We start from the raw sequence: 21,334 nt of genomic DNA, 5'->3' as shown, positions 1-21,334 counted from the left end.
TTGAAGACTCATGCTACTTCATCCCAATATGTGCCAAGATAATGATGTTAATTCATCAGTTCTTCTCCATTCCGAATTCTATAAAAGTTGTAGAAGATAAAAGAATAGCTACATTAAACCAACAGCAAACAACCTACTAATGGGAAAACTGACAGAATTCCCCATTGAAATCAGAAAATGAAATAAGAATGCCCAATAACACTTAGGGTATTACCCTGGGCAGTGCAAGAATATTAGGGAAAAAATAGTGGAAAATAGCAGTATTTGCAAAACCAATAAAATCAATTGGAAAAATAAAAAAATAAAGATTCAGTAAAATAGCTATATACCACATAAAGATATTTTAATTTGGTAGCATTTTTCTTGCTAGAAATACCCAATTATAAAAATGTTGGGAGAAAAATTTTAAAGGGACAAAATGTGAAATGCCTCAGATGAGGACATCTATATGAAATCTTTGAGATCTCTATGAGGAAAATTATAAACATAATTGAGTAAAGAAAAACTTTAGAGGGTTACCATATTCTTGAATATGAAGCTAGGCAAGAAAATTTCCCAAGTTAAATTATTGGCCAGAAAGTATAGTTCAATTTTTTTTAAAGTCACTAGGGAGCTCAATAAATGGTATATATGCACCTACTACATGAGCGAAATCACACATCAGTGGAGAGGAGAACGGATTTGTTTTTTAATTGAGGTAACATCTATATAATAAAAGGCTAATATGCAAATTGTACCCTCCACCTAGAGTTCAACCAGAGATTGGGGCCGGCTGGCCAATCATTCACAGTCCCTCCCCCAGGTGGCCCTGCCTCTGATCAACCCCCCACCCCACTGTCCAACCACCCTCGGCCACCCCCCTGGCCAGCATACAGATAGTGAAAAGGCACATGAAAATATGCCCAACATCACTAATTATTAGGGAAATAAATGCACATCAAAACCGCAATGAGAATGGCTATCAAGTCCTGGAGAGGATGCAGAGAAAAGGGTACCCTCGTACACTATTGATAGGAAAGCACATTAGTGTAGCCAGTAGAGATTTCTCAAACAGTAGAGATTTCTCAAAAATTAAGACCCAGCTATTCTACTTCAGGGTATTTATCCGAAGAATATAAAATCAAATTCAAAAAGATAACTACACACCTATGTTCACTGCAGCACTATTCACAACAGCCAAGACATGAAAACAACCTAAATGTCTACTTACAGATAAAGAATATGTGTTATACTAGAGACCCAGTGCATGAAATCCGTGAACGGGTAGAGTCCCTAGGCCTAGCTGGTGATCAGGGCCAATTGGAACCTTCTGGCATCCCCCTTCCGGTTGCCGGCCAGGGCCCTCCTTCCCTGGCTGCCAGTGGGACCGTCCTTCATTCCATGCTGCTCCCTGGTGGTCAGCACATGTCATAGGGAGCAATAGCACTCCCGGTTAAATTCCTGTGGGGACACTCTGCATATCACGCGCGCGTGCGCGCGCGTGCACACACACACACACACACACACACACACTAGTGACCCGGTGCAGGAAAGGATTATTTAGCCAGATATTATAGACAATTGGTTATTCTTTGGGAAAATCTATTTTTATAAGTAAGCTACCCTTTATGTAAAGAAATCAGTTTCAAGAATGTGTTTTAAAACACATAAAGTAGAAATAAGAAATTTATATGAATATTGCCGAAACCAGTTTGGCTCAGTGGATAGAATGTTGGCTTGGGGACTGAAGGGTCCCGGGTTCGATTCCGGTCAAAGGCATGTACCTTGGTTACGGGCATATCCCCAGTAGGGGGTGTGCAAGAGGCAGCTGATTGATGACTCTCTCTCATCGATGTTTCTAACTCTCTATCTCTCCCTTCCTCTCTATTTTATTAAATTTTTTTTTAAAAAGAAATTTATATGAATATTTTTCAGACCGTTGAATAAGGAAGCAAATGACTGAAAGGAAAAAAAAAAACTAAAATAAATTTATGAAATTTTACATGATGATAGACGAAGGGTTAATATTTACCTCGGAATAGTACCAGCTCACACAAACTGATAACTGTTGTGTATGTGTGTGTTTTTTTTTGTGTGTGTGTGTGTTTTTTTCCTTAAATGCTACCCTGGGCATATTATGCAAGTTAAAATTTTAACAGTATTCCTATCATTTTATAAATAATTGAGACATAGAAGGTAAATGTTTTACCCAAGGGTTTTGGCACACACCTGAACTAAACAGCAGAACTGGAATTCAAACATGGGTCTGATGAGAGGTTATGCTCTTAACCCATAAAGCATCCTGTTTTTTAAACAAATTGAAGGTTAAAACACTAGATAAGTGGGCAATCAATTCTGATAGTGGTCAAATAAAAGAAATGCAGAGAAGGAGAGATTGTAAATGTAAGCATCTTATTTTAACCTTGATGAATTCACTCTTCCTCCTCTTAAACGTAGCTTCTCAGGAACTATTGAAGAAAGAGAAACTGGGAAGTTCTGATAGCTGTTATTGGATGCCATGTAACTCAGAAAGGACTGTTTAGGGAGATGATGTACCAGAATTTGACTAGCCAGAACAAAGAAGACAGCAAGATCAATTCCAAGACTGTGTACATGAGTTAACAAAACAAACCAGCCACTTAAGAGTAGCATAATTTTTCCAGGAATTGGAACCCTCTGGATCCTTTGTAATGCAGGCTCTGGTCCTTAGTACACTTGTCTCTTCATTTCTTGTAGAGTGTAAAAGGTGAGGTATCTTACTTAGTACAAGATATGAAGAATAGCCTAGCTGATATGGTTCAGCAATTGAACATCTACCCAGGAACAACACAGAAACCGGCAGGGCACATGCCCAGGTTGTGGGCTTAATCCCCAGGGGGGAGTATGCAGGAGGCAGCCAATCGATGATGTTCCTCTTGATGTTTCCATCTCTCCCTCTCCCTTCTCTCTTTAAATAAAATAATAATAATAATAATAATAATAATAATACAAGGCAGGAGTGCAATTAAGTCATTACTTTTCTGATGCTCTGTACTTACTCATATCACTGAACTATTTATTAAAATTGATACTAGAGAAGTCGAATTAACCACTCTACTTTAACAGTTAGCTGAGTTGGTGGGTGGCACTATAATATTTGCCTTTGAAAATTGAAGAGCTTATCCAGGACTTCTTTTTTGTTGTTGTTAATCTTCACCTGAGGATATCTTTACCATTGCTTTTTTAAAGAGAGTGGAAGGAGCATGGAGAGACAGAAACATAGATGTTAGAGAGACACACTGATTGGTTGCCTCCCACACCTGTCTGGTTCAGAGCCAGGGATCCAGCCTACAACCAAGATATGTGCCCTTGACTGGACTCAAACCCATAACCCTTCAGTCGGAGGGTTAATGCTCTTATCACTGAGCCAAACCATGTAGGACTAGGACTTCATTTTAAATCTAGTTGTATAAATTGACTTGAAGTCTAGGTCAGTGTTTTCTCAGAAAATAATACTGTGTTTAACATGCAGACATATTAGGTCTAGTAATAATTAATGTCGTTTTCTAATACTTTTTTTAAAATCGAATTTATTTAAACAATACAACAAAATTTAATCAACAATATAGTTGCCGTTGTTTTCTACTACTTGTGCCCAACACTCAGGAAGCATTATAATCCCTCTGTTGTAAAATTCTTGTGATTTTGATGCAAAAAAATCGGTCAATGCATTTTTGAGGCATTCTTCATTATTAAATTTTTTTCCAAGAAGAAAGTTTTGCAAAGAACGAAACAAATGGTAATCGGAAGGGGCAATATCAGGAGAATATGCAGGTTGAGGGAGAACTTCCCATTCCAACTGGCGCAGTTTTTCAGCAGTGATTCTTGCAGTATGCGGTCGTGCGTTATCGTGGTGAAGAATTACGCCCTTCCGATTAATCAGCGCGGGTTCTTTTTCTCTTAAAGCTTGGGCTAACCTTTCCAATTGGCCACTATACACTGCACTTGTAATGGTTTGGTTAGATGGTAAAAGTTCATAATGAAGAATTCCTTTAAAATTCCACCAAACACACAACATCACTTTTTTCGCATGCAAGTCAGGTTTTGGCGTGGGCTGCAGAGCCTCATTTTTGTCCAACCATTGAGGCCGCCTTTTCAAATTAACATACAGCACCCATTTTTCATCTCCGGTAACAATTTGCTCTAAAAACGGCAAACGGTTTTGACGAGAGAGGAGCGAACTGCAAATTGTGACTCTTTGATTACGGTTGTTGTTGGTCAACTCATGAGGAACCCATTTTCCAAACTTTTGGACTTTGCCAAGTGCACGCAATTGATTGGAAATTGTTTTTTGTGAACAATTTAAAGTTGTCGCAAGCTCTTGTTGGGTAATTTGAGGATTTTGCACCAAAAGAGCTTGAAGAGCTTCTTGATCAAAATTGGACATGACATACGGCCTCGACCACTCTTGTCATCTAACGAAAAATTTCCCTCGCGAAATTTCTCAAACCAACGCTGGCATTTTCTGGCGCTAACTGCATCTTGACCAAGAGCACTACAGATGTTTTTGCAGCCTCACTTGCTTTTCTTCCTAATTGGAACTCGTAAAGCATGCAGTGCCGAATATGCTCTTCATCCGCCATCTTCTTAGCCCTAGTTCTGCAACAAAAAACAAACCAAACACAAACTTTTTCAAGCAAAACTTGTTAATTGCACTTCACACATTCTGTAGATACCACGTGTTTGAAGGTTATGTCAATACAAGTCAACGCCAAGCAAGATTTTAAACGAATGTTTAAAAACGACATTAATTATTACTAGACCAGATATTTAATGGACAGTGTATTATATAATAAAGTATAGTTTTTAAATTTCTGACATAGGAGCCCAAATAAAAAAATAAGTTAAAAACTGATAGAAGTGAGGTAAATGGGCTGGATCGAAGATGGATGCTCACCTGCTCCGGACCTTATAGGAAGGTTTAAAACCACTGTGCGATTCATAGCTAATTTCATTTTAGTTTGAGAAAATGTCAAAGCCTGGATCACCAATCTCCTACTTTTAAGGTACAAGCTCAATCTATGCACTCCACTATCCCTAAAAATACCTATAGAAAACAGAATTTTAATTAGCATTAACATTGTTTGAACTAAGATTTTGACAGGATGGTAATATGGTTATCAATAACCTCAACATTTGGGGATCAAGTTAAAAACCAAGAAGGTAGATTTTTGAGGCCTGCACAGAAATGGTAATGTCTATTTTCATTTTGTTTTTTATTTTTGTGTGTGTGTGTGTGTGTGTTTTAATATATCTTTATTGTTTAAAGTATTATAGCATCTGCTTTGTTTTTTGTTGTTCTTTATCCCATTGGCTCCCTCCTCCTTATCTGCCCCCCCCCCCCCCAAGCCTTTGCCATAGTATTGTCTGTGTCTATGGGCTATACATATAAGCATATAAATTCCCTGGTTAATCTCTCCCCTTCCCAACTCCACTTTTCCTCTGAAATTCATTAGTCTGTTTATGGTTCTATGTCTCTGAATCTGTTTTATTCATCAATTTATTTCATATGAGTGAGATCATGTAATACTTATCTTTCTAGGACTGGCTTATTTCACTTAGCATAAAAATCTCCCGGTCCCTGACTGGTTTATTTCAATTAGCATAATAATCTCCAGCTCCATCTGTGCTGTTGCAAATAGTAAGAGTTCCTTTTTTTTTTTTTTTTACTGCTGCATAGTAATTTCACAGATCTAGAACAAACACTCCAAAAATGTATATGGAATCAAAAAAGACCCCAAATAACTGCCACAATCTTCAGAAAGAACAAAGTTGGAAGAATCACAGTAACTTATATGAAGTTATATTACAAAGCCACCGTAATCAAAACAGCCCGGTTCTGGCATAAGAACAGACCTATAGATCAATGGAACAGAACAGAGACCCCAGAAATCAACCCAAACCATTACACTCAATTTTTAACAAGGAGACAAGAGCATACAGTGGAGTAAAGACAGTCTCTTCAACAAATGGTGTTGAAACTGGACAGGTACGTGAAAAAAAAAGAAAAAAACTACACCACCAACCTACACCATACACAAGAATAAACTCAAAATGGATAAAAGACCTAACTGTAAATTGTGAAACCTTAAAAATCTTAGAAGAAACAAGAGGCAGAAAAATCTCAGACATATCTCATAGCAATATGTTTACCTCTCCTAGGGCAAAGGAAGCTAAGGAGAAAATAAACAAATATGACTACATCCAAATAAAAGGCTTCTGCACAGCAAAAGAAATCAACAAAGTGAAAAGAGAGCCCACTGCATGGGAGAATATATTTGCCAATGATACATTTAATAAGCAGTTAATTTCCAAAATATATAAGAAACTCATACAACTTAACAAAAGGAAGAGGGATAATTCAATTTAAAAATGTGCAAATTACCTAAATAGACACTTTTCCTAAGTGGACATACAGAAGGCCAAGAAACATGAACAGATGCTCAAAGTCATTGATTATCCCAGAGATGCAAATTAAAACAACAATGTGGTATATCAACTCATACCAATCAGAATAGCTGTCATCAACAAGTGATGGGGAGGATGTGGAGAAAGGGGGACCCTAGTGCACTGCTGGTGGGGATGCAGACTGGTGCAGCCACTGTGGAGAACAGTATGGAGTTTCCTCAAAAAATTAAAAATGGAACTCCCATTTGACTCAGTGATCCTATTTCTAGGAATCTATAATAATCTTATAATAATAAAAGTGTAATATGCTAATTAGACCGGGTGTCCTTCCTGGAGGGAGCCAGGGCTGCAGCCACAGGATTGAGGCAGGCACCTCAGCTGCAAAGGAGGGATTCAGGCAGCCGCAAAGGCTTGATCTTGCATGAATTTCATGCATTGGGCCTCTACTCTAGTATACCCTAAGAAACCTGAAACACCAATCAGAATATATGCACCCCTAGCTAAGATTTGGAAACAGCCCAAGTGCCCTCAGCAAATGAGTAGATAAAAAACCAGCAATAATGTCTATGTGTATGCTTTTTTGCAGATTTCAGAACACTTTCATAAATACTTGGTTTAGTCACCAAATTCACTTGAGTTAGCATTCTGCTGAAATAGTAAAGGGAAAAAATCAAATGTCATGTTTAAAATTTCTGTACAAGGAAATAGCTTTTTTAATGTAAGTAAATGTATCTATTGTTGCTCTTCTGAATGTTTTGGGGCCTATACCTAAAACTTAACTTTTTATGCTCCCTTGGATATAAATGGTGTGTTTGCTGTGCATTTTAGATACAGCTTTCAGATAAAAAAGCAAATTTTCCCTAGTGACTATGTTGTGATGTCAACACTTACCTGGAAAGTACCACTCCATAAAGTTGTGGAATGTTCTTTGAGCAATAAATGAAGGCATGTGGTTATTCTGTAAACAACTTGGGTTTATGGTGAGTTTTTCACCACCTTCTGCCTTCCTTTTTGCTCAATACTTTATTACCCACCAGAACTTCATGAAATAAAAAATATATATATTTTTTGTTTCCTTATGGTTGTTTAGATTGATACATAAAGCTCTCTAAATTAATTGCAATACATTTTCTTACTCTTTTCCAAATTTACTTTTTGTACAAAACTCAGTTAAAGAAGCATCTCCTCTGTTGAAGTTTGAGACCTTTAGCACAGTGTCCACTATATCCTCTAAATTTGCTACCCAGATTACCTTATGAGTTTTTTCATACAGTCAGGTGACATATATTAATCTTTTGTCTGTCTCTCTCTCTCTCTCTCTCCCTCTCTCTCTCTCTCTCTCTCTCTCTCTCTCTATATATATATATATATATATATATATATATGAAAAATATCCCCAGGTGAGAGTTACATACATATATGTGTGTGTGTGTGTGTGTGTGTGTGTGTGTGTGTGTGTGTATATATATATATTTATATATAATTCTCACCTGGGTATATTTTTCCCATTGCTTTTTCAGAGAGTGGAAGGGAGGAAGAGAAAGTTGGGGATGAGGAGAAAGAGAGAAACATTGATGTGAGAGAGACACATCAACTGATTGCCTCCCACACACAATCCAAAAGGGTGCAGGGAATGAACCCACAACCCAGGTGCATTCCCTTCACCAGGAATCAAGCACTACTGTTCAATATACTGGCTGACACTCTAACCACTGGCCGGACAGGGCAGTCTTATATAGATTTCAGTCTTCCTGTGTGTATGCCTCATCTCATAGCTGTATTCTAAGTCCTGGAACAACACCTAGTGAATGTGTGCCATAAGATGAGGCATGATCACATCTTTTGGTCCGCAAGCTAAGTTTTGGCTATAGCATTGGGAACTTTTCTCCAAAAGGCAAGGAAGAGCTTTTATATTTGTTCATGCCAATCATTTGTCACCTAAATTTCAATTACTTCCTCTAAAATGAAATGTTTTATAGCCTTTTTATTTCATCTTGAATTTTTCTCAACCCAGATCAAGACTCCATATACTAGAGTGTTGACATGGAGGGGTGGAAAGGATATATGACTGTTTAGAAGTCTCAGAGAAATCATCCCTGGGCAAAATGTTCCACGTGATCTCTACAGGGACATGTCATTGTTTATTCTGCGACTCTAAATATACTTCTGTTGGAAAAAGTCTATTTACAATAAATACCACCACAAGGTGGCCTTTGAGCATTTTAAAAAGAAAACAAACCTTCAAATCTCCAACTATGGTGCTTTCGCTAAGGCTGGTTTTGTGGCATGTTGGTGCTTTTATGGGCGTTGGGCCAGAACAGAAATAGCAGCTGGGACCTTGAAGGGGAGTGATTTTCCAGGTTTACATCTGATCCTCTAGAAATGAGTTTTAAGGTTGTAAATTTTAAAAAGGAAATTGTGTGTTTTTTTCAGAATACTGTATCTTCATCAAAATGACTAAAAGGAAAAAATAAAAATCATTTCATTCTTCTCAGGTGTAACTTTTTAGAACTACAGCAGTTTCTTTTTTAATCTGTCTTGCTTGGCAAACAAAATATTTTCTAAAAAAAATTTTTTTTATTTTTATTTTAACTTTGTTTCAGCTTTTTATTTGCTTACAGGTCAAGTTTGAACTATGTCTTCTTTTTAAGGAGTTATCTTTTTTAAAGAACAGAATTGGCTATTTGCTTTTCTTATTTACCAAAATGCTGGTGAGGTCATGATGTTTACCAATGATCATATGGGCTATGTTTATACAACCTGTGGCAAAGTGAGTAGTAAATATAAGAAAGAAAAATGGATTTATAATTTCATCCTTCACTCAGTAGCTTAATTATTTGATAACTGGAGAAAGCTCAGGAATTCATGATATAGTGATTTTTTTTTTCTTTTCTTTTCAGGGTTTGTTTCATCAGTAACATTCACTCTTGCCCTAGACAAAAACAATTAGATTATGACTTGCCTTCCACCAACTTTGTTTTGTATGAATAATCAAAGATTTCTTCTCAAAGGAAGACCTGGGGCCTATGATTTCTTGATTGACTTTGTCCCACAACTAAGCAATGCTAGTGTTGAAGTTATCATACTTTGTCAAACTTGATGAGTTATTTCAAATGAAGCTTCGAGCCAGATCTCTGATGTGTAGTTGGAACTCAAAGATAGCAGCTGCTATTTTTTATTATAATCATGTCACTTTTCTTTGAAGAAATTATTGGAGCATATCACATGCAAAAATATATAATTCTCCTATTGAAAAATACCCAGGAGAGACAACAATAAGAGTTGGAGAGAGTCTCACTCTAAGTGCCTTAGTGCAGGTTGGCTCACAGCAGTAATTAGAAGTAATCATGGCAGGGGAGTTGCTGGAGGTGCTTATTAATATTGCAGATTCCTCTTGAAACAGAATCCCAGGGACTGAACCAAAACTGTTTGTCTAGATCTTACACTCTTTTAAATACTTCTATCATCTAGGCCACATGTGTCAAACACAAGGCCCGCGGGCCAAATCCAGCCCGCCAGGCCTTGCAATGTGGCCCGCACCGTGCTGTCATCACTGAACTCCGCTGTCAGTTTATGACATTGTCAGTTTATGACTGTTCAGTAAACCATTCGGCCCGCGATTTAGGCTGGATTTTAGATTTTGGCCCCTTCTCTGATTGAGTTCGACACCCCTACTCTAGGCTGTAAAAGAGTGTCACTCTGATTCCTGCATAGTATCCAGTGTTGAACATCATTGGTCTCAGAAAATCTGGTCAAGATATACTAATTGCAAAACACATTCCTAAGTTTTAAATGCTTTTGAACACTTAGTTTTGTTTTTGACATAGTTGATGAACTATGTATTTCGTAGCTTTGGTAATTAGTTAAAATTGAGCTGCTTCTTGGTTTATTTAATAGAGCTGAGTTATTATATCTATTTCCTTTTAAGAAGAGCATGTATCCTGCCCTGGCCAGGTGGCTCAGTTGGTTGGAGTGTTATCCTGTACACCAAAAAGGTGGCCGTTTCAGTTCTGATCAGGGCACATATCTAGGTTGTGGGTTCAATCCTCTGTTGGGGTAAGTATGTCAGGGCAACTGTTCAGTTTTTCTCACATCGATGTTTCTCTGCATTCAAAAGCTGAATCAAAACTTTCAGATGCCAAAATTTAAAAAAAGTTAGGATAAGATCATTTCATATGGATAGTCTAGTGCAGTGGTCAGCAAACTCATTAGTCAACAGAGTGGCAAACTAAACTGCAGCTTGCGAGCTACATGTGGCTCACGAGCTGCAGTTTGCTGACCACTGGTCTAGTGCATCTAACACAATATCTGGCATGTTGTAGATACTCAGCATTTATTTTGAAATTGCACACTTTCTGTGACTGCTTAATTAAGTACCTTAATAGTTCTTGTATGCAACAGTCTTATTATTGTACTAGAGGCCCAGCACATGAAATTCGTGCATGGGTAGGGTCCCTAGGCCTGTCCTGCAATCAGGGTCCATCTTCCCTGGCTGCCAGCAGCCAGCCCCATCCCCCTGCTGCCCGCATCCACTGTCACCCACCACCAGTTCCCTGTTCCCATCAGGCAATAGGAGCCTGCCGGTTGCAGGGAGGGACCGAGAGGTTGGCCAGCAGGCGATTGGGGCCTGTGGGCTGGGGGGCAGCTCCTGTGTTGAGCGTCTGCTCCCTGGTCGTCAGTGTGCATCATAGCCACCAGTCGTTGTTCCACCATATGGTCGATTTGCATATTATGCTTTTTTATATATAGACTAGAGGCCGATGCATGAAATTCATGCAAGAGCAGGTCTTCCTTCCCACAGCTGTCAGCACCAGCTTCCCTCTGGCACCTGGGACTCGGGCTTCCCTCATAGCCATGGCTTTGTCCAGAAGGTTGTCCGGACTACTTAGCATATTATGCTTTTATTATTATAGATATGGGGTTTTGTTTGTTTGCAGTTTTGCATTTGACCACCAAGTTTATGAGTTAAATTTAACATATGTTAGTGTCCAGGCCTATGAACTCAGTTGTCTAGGAATGTGTTCTCATTCAGCAGTTTTTCATTATTATTTCTAAAACCTTTGCCTACTCAACACACACCACAAAGTTGTCCTCTTTAGAGAAGGTACTATTGATGTAATTCTTGAGTTTGTGGCATATAGTGAGAGCACAGTTAGTATTTGAATGTCCTGACTACTTTTCAGTATTTGTAATATATAGGTGAATAGAGTTAGATTTAGGAGTATGTTGCACAAGCCAAAAGCAATCAGCTTGCCTAACAGTCCTAACTCTAATGGTGTTAGGTTTTGATTTTTCAGTGGGTTTTCTGAATGTTTAGCACTTTCATGGGGTGGAGCTGCTTGTACTTTTAAGAGTATTAACAGAGCAGTGACTTGAACTTTTGTGCTTTCTAAAATGGAAGTGACCATTTCTAGTATCATCTGGTCTTCATTGGTTTTGAAGAAAGGAGTAGACTTCTAATACAAAAGACCGCACATATAGAGCATAAGTAATAAAAAGGAGAATACATACCCAACTGTTAGTATCAGTTGTTTCCAAAGGCTTTGCAGGTGACTTTCACTTTCTATCTTATTTGGTCCTTTAATGTTTGAAATTTGCATACTAAGCAACATAACCATTTTTTAAAAGCTAGAAGTTTAATTCTCAGTTATGAGTGCAGATGGAGTAGATAACCCAAACCCTTTCCCTGCAAGGCTATAGTTAGCAGAAGGCTATGCTTATGTGAACAAAAAGCAATGCTGCCTTTTAAATACACACACACACACACACACACACACACACACTCAATAAATTTTAGTGGTTAGTGGATGTGACAGTCATTGACAAATAAATTTTTCAAACATCCCCTACAGATGATATTGGCCCCATTGACAACAACCCCCGCCCAATGTGGAAAATAGTGAAGGTCCACACACTTGGTGTATGTAGGATTAGAGAGATGTAGACAATATAATTGACTAAAATCTTGAACTAATTGTATATGGAAGAGTTAACCTGTGGAGAGTCTAGTATGATGACCAAATTTTGTGATTGGGTGAATAATGTATCTGTTCCCTTTAAAAGGGAACAGAAAAAGAAGCAGAGTTTGGGAATGAGGTTTGAGTTCTCTGGAAGATATCTACCAGAATAAGGAGTAGCAGTAGGCTGATGGGTTGGGGCATGAAATAGATTTCAGGTTGCTGAAACCATGGGTAGATGAGATTATTTCTAAGAATATAGGGTAAGCCGAAACCGGTTTGACTCAATGGATAGAGCGTCGGCTTGGGGACTGAAGGGACCCGGGTTCGATTCTGGTCAAGGGCATGTACCTTGGTTGCAGGCATATCCCCAGTGGGGGGTGTGCAGGAGGCAGCTGATCGGTGACTCTCTCTCATCGATGTTTCTAACTATCTCTCTCCCTTTCTCTCTGTACAAAATCAATAAAATATAAAAATAATAGTGTACTTAAAAAAAAAAGAATATAGGGTAAAAAGACAGCCAAGGGTGGAACCTTGAAGGACATAAAGATGAGTCATTGAATTAAATGCAGAAAGAAAGAGCATTGGGAGAGACAGGAGTACAATTAGAGGAGAGCGATGCATGAAAGCTAAGAGGTGTGCAGTGCTAAATAGACATGCAAATTCCTTCCATGCAGACTTAATAAATTCCATAAATGTCTATTTTACTATAATATAAAAGTAGAATGTTAAATTATTCTCCACCCCTACCCTCCTCACTCACCCCCCCAAATTTTCAAGTTAAACTTGCCCTCCGAGGCTCCTTTTCTTTTTTGGGATTCACGTGTACATCCCTGATTGCCTTCAGGAGCATGCTTTCCTCCAGTTTGAGAGATTTGGTTTTCAAGTCCTCTTTAGAATCCTAGCAGTGCCTAGCTTTCTCCCAGTTGCATTAATAATTTTGGCTCAGCCTAAGGAGTCCTGTTGAGATTTATTATGAACTAATTTTTTTTTTTTTTTTTAAGCAGGACGGGGAAATTTTTTCAATTATATTTACTTTTGTCTATTTTCTAAATGAACTCCAGTTATGTTCAAAACACAGTTTAGGCAGTTTTAAAACACTATTAAGGAAAGAAAAATTGAACATACAGAAAAGTTGAGTAGCAATAAAAGCCCATGTTCTCACCATCAAGATTTAAAAATTAAGGTCTTACCATATTTGCAAATGTGGTGCTCAGGCTTAGAAGTAATAGGCATATTCAGGGAACTGAAGGATCTCAGTATGGGTGAACTTCTGTAATGAGAGGCCGGAGGGCTGTGCAGTGAGTTGAAGATGGGCAAAGCCTAGAGGGCCCTGGCAAGGAATTTTTATTTTATTAAAAGGGCAATGAAAAATTACTGAAGGGCATTAATCAATGGGTTCTTGCTATTTTTAGTTCCTAATTTTTCCCTAATACTTCTAGTTAAATACTGCTGATGATAAAGGAAGCAGGGGGAAATGAGAAAGGCAGGCAGATTGTTATGGTGAAAGGTGTCTTTTAGCCATCATAGCCCTTGTTTTTAACCATTGCTACCTTTAGCTTGACAATCTCCATACTCTTGGAATTCTCAATTAAGAAATTCAGATATGTGTCTTTGTGTTTCACATCTTTCAAGGTTCCGGAGCACTTTGAATGGTACTGCTTCTGTATTGCTTGAGGATGGACAAGGTTCTTTTGAAGGCACTTCTTTACTTCTGGGAAAAAGCGGTGTGGCCTAAAGAGTCCATTAGTGGTACCGTTGCTATTATTTGAGCATTGTTGGATAGTCATTTAGTGCTCCATAGAGGGATTAACTTCTTGTTCTTATGAGTAAAGATTGAAATGAGGAGACTGAACGAAGCAAGAGTTGAAGCACTGAAGCTCAACTCTTTTTAAAACTAAGTTTGTTTTTGGTTCCAAGTTTTTTGTTCCTCTTTATAATCACTAAAATCAATTAGTGATTCATGAATCTGTTCAATCATGTATTTTTTAAAAATGAAATTGAATTCAATAGAAAAAAGTCAGTTTTAGCTTTGTTGCATGCATCCACATGCACAAGTATGTAATTAAATACATTTCTTACTTGTAGATCATGATCAAAGTTTGAAAAACACTTCTGATTCACTGGCTCTATCCAGCTTTCACAATTAATGCGATTCATTGGTAGCATTACTTTTCATTTAGCTTTCCATTTAATTGTGTTACAGATAATACCTTTTATGTATTAAGGATGGATTGTTTTAGATAATTCATTGATTTCTCAAAATCATACATGTGTAAAAAATAATACATGTGTATAATTAAAGGAAGGCAAATAGTTACAAAAAGGGCTTATAAGAAAAAAAATGCCATTCTTTCCTTCTCCACTATCTAACTCTTTGGATTGATTGTTTTTGGTATCTTTTCCCACAACTTTAATAAGCATACTTGTATGACACATCCATGATTTCACCATATTACTCATAACATCTGCTTCAAGCTCCTTATGTTTTCTTTATTACACTCATAAATTCAGTAACAATCAATACTCAGTATCTCTATGCATATTAAGTTAACATATTTATAAGAGCTTTATTTCACAAAGCATGACTCTTCTTACCATTTTAGCAGTGTTCTTCCCACTTGATCTTCACCCAAGAGCCATTCATTAATTTTAAACTTTTCTATGTTGTCAATTAATTATTTTAAAAGTTGGATCACTGAGTAGCATACATTAGTATAAAACATTTAAGCTTAATACATGGCAAACTTAGACATAAGAAACATATTCTAAGGCAGAAGTTTTAGTAAGGGGTATTATTTCCTTGTCTTTGCCCTGCAAAATCTTTGATGGTTGAGTTGTGTAAGAATTGGTGAATTTGAGGACCTAAATGAAAGAAAGCAAAGGATTTATTTATTACACCAATAATTTAAAATAATAACCATATAGTCCTGGCCAGGTAGCACGGTTGGTCGGAGCTTCTTTCCAATGCTCAGGTTTGTGGGTTTAATTCCTGGTCAGGGCATATGCAGGAGGCAATCAACAGCAAATCAATGTTTCTATCTTCCTCTCAAATTAATCAATCAATAAACAAAATAAGAACTATATAGTTCTTATTTATAAGTTTTATGATAAAGTTATTTGTATAGTTTTTATTTTTTTACTTAATTTTTTAACTATATTTTTAAAATAATATATCATAAAGCAGTGTCTCCCAAACTTTTGACATATGTGTACCCCTTCTATAATTTTCGTAACGCTGAGTACCCCTCGTACTCATGAGAACATAGAGTTAGGTGCAGCTAAGCACTGTGCAGTGCATATACCCACTAAACTCCGGTGCAATGCGTACCCCCAACAAACTCTTCCCGTACCCCTGGGGGTACGCGTACCACACTTTGGGGAACACTGTCATAAAGGAATATATGAAGTATGAGGGAAAGAGGGAGAGGAGAAGAAGGAGCGAATGTGAGCATGTCATGAATAGCTTCACCACTGTGACTGGATCCTGCTGAGGTGTGGCCACTTCTTGTTTCGGGTACTTTTTGTTCACTGTATTTCCTCAAGATACAGTCTTATTAGTTTATATGTTCGGCAAACTCTTGGCTGTCTGTTGTACTAACTACAAAGAGTAATGTGTTGTGCCTCTCCTTATCTGTGCTCTCTTTGGCAGCTGTACTCTGTACTATGAACAGTATTTGGCGTATGGTAGGACTTTTTAAAACCCCCTTTGCCCTGGAAAGTCACTCCTTCCACCATTGAGCCAGAGCTGAAAATATCTCTGTTGCATAGCACCATAACACTTCCTGCAAAATACTGTTTTATTCCCACCCTCCACCCAGCATCGACTATGGCATCACTGCCATTCATTGTAGAGTACAACTAGAAAAGATATTTTCGGAGAGTTGACTATGTGGACCCGCAATGTTTATGGAGAATCAACCTGCATTGCCCCTCACCCCCCTAAAACAAAACAAAACAAAACAAAAAAAGTTAAGAAAAGCATGATGGAAAATAATTATCCAGGATTTGTGTTACATGTAGGCAGGTAATAAAAAAAAAAAAAGTAACAATCCTACGGGAGTAAGTCGCCTATAATTGACCCACAGTTCTTGTCATAGAAAAGATATTCAGAAGTAAATTTATGCACCTTTGAATTTTGAGAACCTATGTTTAAGGACATTTCCTTTTGGTTAATGAAGTGTGAATTAAACAATGAAGGGTTTACAAGCTGACAAAGGGAGAGCTAGGTAGGTGATATTTGGGTATAGAGAATGCTCAAATCAAACACATCCATAAGTCACTAAATAACATACCTGTCCATGATTTCATTGTAAGTTTAACATTAGCATTTATTTGCATGCTTTTTCTCTCCTGAATGCTTACTTGTAAATAGATATGTAGGTCACTGTATCTCAAATGTTAGAGAAAAACATTCAAATACTTTTTTTCAAATGAAGTCGTAGACAAAGTTCAAAAGAAGTATTATAATTCTATGCAATAAAGAAACTTTATGTTGATATGGGGAGGGGACAACAAAGTAGGGTTGAGCTATCTCATATTTGCCTCTCTAATTTGACAGAGGTGGGATAGGAATCATGGGTAGTTAAATATAAGAGTTTGGAACACAGTTTGCAAACCACTGACCTAAGTGATCCCTAAGGATCTTCTCAAAAGTGTTATCTTTTGGTGTCTTATACAAGGTTTAATGCCTATGAGTTTAACTTATTTTATTTTATTTAGTGAAATAACTTTAAAAAAAATTTTTTTTATTGATTTCAGAGAGGAAAGGTGAGGAGGGAGAGAGATAGGAACATCCATAATGAAAGAGAATCAATGATCAGCTCCCTCCTGCACATCCCCTACTTGATTGAGATCGAGGCTGCAACCTGGCCATATGCCTTGATTGGGAACTGAACTATGACCTCCTGGTTCATAGGTTGACATTCAACCACTGAGTCACTTCTGACATGTTCCCAAGTTACTTACATTGTTTGTCTTGTTAACTTTATTTTTTCAAGGTGAGTACTTGGAATAGTTGATGTGTCCTTTTTTAAAAAAAAAATATGTCTTTTTAAAATTGATTTCAGAGAAAGGGAGAGAGATGGAAACATCAACAAAGAGAGAATAATTGATTGGCTCCCTCTTGTATGCCCCCCACTGGGGATCGAGCCTGCTACCGGGAGCATGTGCCCTGACCAGATATCGAACCATGATCTTCTGGTTTATAGGTTGGTGCTCAACTATTGAGCCACACCTGCCAGACTGATGTCTCCTTTTGTACCATGTAATATTGTGGTTGATTTGGTGGAATGTTGTTTTCTGCTGCCCACAAAAATTAAGAACTTTCAGAAGTTCATTATCTGCAAGGTGTTGCCCAGTGAGTTCCTTCAAAAGAGATAGTTGTATCTAGGTAGAAAGAGTACATGTTGAAACTGGCACTTAAAGGATTTGAGGATCTGATGGGAGATTTGTTCAAGGTTCTCTCCAACTCTTATGCTGTGACTAACTGAAGAGGAGGAAAAGGAGAGTGGGTGGGCTGTGGAAGTGTGTGCCCACCAGATTACTTAGGAGGAACAGCATGAACACTGGAAGAGAGGCCCCTGGAGAGACCCAGATAGTGGGCCTGTTGCTAGTGCTGTTTGACTAAGCTCCTTACCTACACTTTGAGGCTTCTTGACTCAGTTTCTCAATTATAAAATAGAGATATCTATTAAGGGTATTTTGGATCAAAACAGACTGAGCTGGTTTTGCCACTTAGTTCTCAGCATTGGCTTGGCAGAACTAGGTGCCATGTGAAAGATAGCCCCTAAATTGATAGCACCTGCATGTTCCTCCTCAAATGGGTGTTTGGAAGAACAGGTGATAAAAAATGTTTTTGAAAAGTAGAAGTGTTCTACAATTCTAATATATAGCTGTATTATCATTTCTCGCATATACTGGTAGATTTCCCAGTTCCTACTGATTTAGAAAGTATGTCTTCTAATTGACATTACTTTCTTCTTACTTGTACCTTGTATTGTGTCCCCAGCTACAGCAGGCAGAGTGCAGCAAGGCGCCTGTCACCGCCGCCGCCATGCCGTTCCCATTTGGAAAGTCTCACAAGTCTCCAGCAGATATCGTGAAGAACCTGAAGGAGAGCATGGCTGTGCTGGAGAAGCAAGACATTTCTGACAAAAAAGCAGAAAAGGTACGTATTTGGCATTATTTTATATTTTCAATCTTTTGATTAGGAGTAAGTATAAAATAAATGATGAGGTGATTTAAAAAAATTAATAAATTCTAATTTGGATTTTAAAATGCGACATTTGCTGCTGTTTAAACACCAGGTTTTCTCCTGCGCTGCTGTCTACCAAACGTATTTCTAACTTTTTTCATTTGAGTTTTCCAAGTTCATTTAAAAATAATTTTGTTTTTTTCATTGTTGAAATGATTTATCTGATTCCTAAAATCAGTGTTTCCACCAATAGTCTTCCTAGGGAGTTAACCTCTTCTTATTTTCTTTCTGTGTTCCCTGTTTCCATGATGAGTATCTCCCTCTACCCAGTCGCCACAGCCCAAATCTGATTCATCCCAATCTTGTCTCCCTGCTCTCCTTCAAAACGTCATCTTTCGCTAATAGTATGAACCCCCACTTCCTGAGGGGTTTATGAATTGATTATGCCTTCCAATCCTACTTAGTGAAGATCCTCATGACCTTCCTTATTTCTAAAATATTGCCATTGCCTTAAACCTTCAGTGCAGACTCCTTGCATGGCACATAAGACTCTGTGACCTGATCTCTGTTCTCTAGGTGAATTTCAACCCATCCCTTATTCTTGTGTTCTAGCATCTTAATAACCGGGGAGTTCCCTTTTTAATTACGCAACGTATAACGGGCGCATACTCTTTCGCTATGACGTGTCAGTACGTCACACCCGGTGGACGTAATTTCATTTTATTTTATTTTTATCTATACTTAATTAAAATAAATGAAATATATATTTTTTCGTTTATTTATATATAAAGCACAAAGGAAAATACAAAATAGAAAAGAATACCAACAAAAAAATGGAGACATCGAATTAAAAAATTATAAATTTTACAAACAGTTATAAAGATTACAAAAAATATATACTGTCCCTTTCAGGGCGCAACATTTATTTCAAGGACGTATTCATATGTCCTACCTGTTCCCGATATTGTTTACGTTTGACGTATTTATAGGTCCCGCTCGGTTAACAGGTTAACTTGCCTCTGTCCATTGAAAGTAACTAAAGCACATAATCAGCTATACTGTTTTCATGCCTTTGTCTGATTTTTCCCCATCCCACCCCTGAACCATTTCCACCTCAGCCCTATTCATCTTTCAGAGCCCCCCTCCCTATACGTTTGTTTCTTTTGCAGTTTAATGCATTGTGATAAAAGCTACAATGAAAGATAGTATAGTTTGGTGTCACTGCTTTGAGTCTGGCTAAGGGTCCACACCATCAGTGCAAATGACAATATAGTGGAAAAGGGCAAATTGTGTGTTAGTTTGATTGAAAACAGTTTTGACCCCACAAAGTCCTTGAAAGGGGTCCACACTTTGAAATCCGCTGTGATATTTAATGAAAAGAGTATGTGTGTATGTATGGTAGCGTTGGGTAGGGAGAGTGTCCTAATTTAGATGGGTTATATGGAGGAATTCTTACAGAGGAAGTGACATCAGAGATGAATCCTATAATGATAAAGCTTAGTCACTGATGGAGTTCATATCATCTACTTAATTAAAATCAGTGGTTTTCAACCATGGGCAATTTTGCCCGCCAAGAGGACATTTGACAATGTTTAGAAACATTTCAGTTATAACCCAGTGGGAAGCTGCTAGTGGCATCTGGTTAGTACAGGCCAGAGATGCTGCTAAATATGAGACCCCCTCTTTCACCCCCAAGAATTATATGGCCCAAAATGTCAGGAACTCCTGCTCTATACCTAATCACAAATAGACATTTCTGCTATTATAATAAGGCAAAAATAGTTGAATTTTTTAAAAATAAAATTTATTTCAAAAGAATGTGGCAACTCTGAAGAGCTACCCTTGCAAAATCTACTTATTCTGAAATAGATTAAGAATAGGGAGAAAACCCCTGAAATTTCTGATTCACTTTCTTATCAAGATTCAAAAGGAAGTAGCAACTAAATCAAATGGTGATGAGAGGGAACTGAGACCTGAAAACAATCCTAAATAATAAAAGCCTAACATGCAAATTGTCCCTCAACTGGGAGTTTGACGGGTAGTTCAACCACTCGCTATGACGTGCGCTGACCGCTAGGGGGGCGGTGCCGAACATGCTGGCAACCGGTGGCAGTGGAGGTATTGCCCATCCTGAGTGGGACAGCAGTGGGATGGTGGAGCAGGTGAGCAGGCAGCGCCAGGCCAAGGCAGGTCTGAGCAGGGGCCCAATCGCTTTACTGATTGCCCTGTAGATGGCAACCAGCAGTCAGAATGCCCTGATTGGGGCCGAGCCCTAAGCTGCGATAGAGAATGGGGGGTGGGTGGCAACTACCAACCTCCTGCGATGCCTGGATAGAGGGCTGTGACCTCTTGCCAGCTACCTGGGGGCGGGGATGACAGGGACAGAGGTGCAGTGAGAATTCGGGGTGTCCGCCAAGCTCACTCCCAGTCTCCTTGCTACCCTCCCCCAGTACGCAAGGGCTTGTGCACTCAAGTGCCGAGCACCCAAGGAGCCCGTCCCTTACCCATGTGGCCTCTTCCCAGTAAGCCAGGCTGCAGCCACTGGGACCGCAAGGGCTCCCCATGGGTTTGCGCAGGAGCTGGTCTGCGAGGCTGGCCAGGAGAGAGTGTGCTGCCTGCCCAGCTTCAGCGCACCAGCCTGCGGTGTCCACCCATGCTCACTGCATCTCATTGCATGGGGACTCAGGCGCTGTGACTCAGGCAGAGGGGGAAGTATGGGGACTCAGGAGCCCAGTGCTGCCCAGGGCCCAGAGGT

The 21,334-nt window shown here is 38.6% G+C and overlaps 1 protein-coding gene across 1 annotated transcript in view; it reads left to right on the top strand.

Annotated features, from left to right (window-relative positions):
* The window catches only part of CAB39 (calcium binding protein 39), a 71,589-nt gene that overhangs the window by 13,755 nt on the left and 36,500 nt on the right, over nucleotides 1-21,334 (top strand). Inside the window, exon 2 of the mRNA XM_084891849.1 lies at nucleotides 18,394-18,552. Within this exon, the coding sequence (XP_084747975.1) occupies nucleotides 18,439-18,552 (114 nt within the window). The 5' untranslated portion in view covers nucleotides 18,394-18,438. The remainder of the gene's footprint in view (nucleotides 1-18,393; nucleotides 18,553-21,334) is intronic.

The sequence above is a fragment of the Pipistrellus hanaki genome, assembly GCF_964339955.1.
Source record: "Pipistrellus hanaki genome assembly, chromosome: 8".
NCBI classification, from domain to species: domain Eukaryota; kingdom Metazoa; phylum Chordata; class Mammalia; order Chiroptera; family Vespertilionidae; genus Pipistrellus; species Pipistrellus hanaki.
This window is presented reverse-complemented; position numbering and strand designations above follow the sequence as displayed.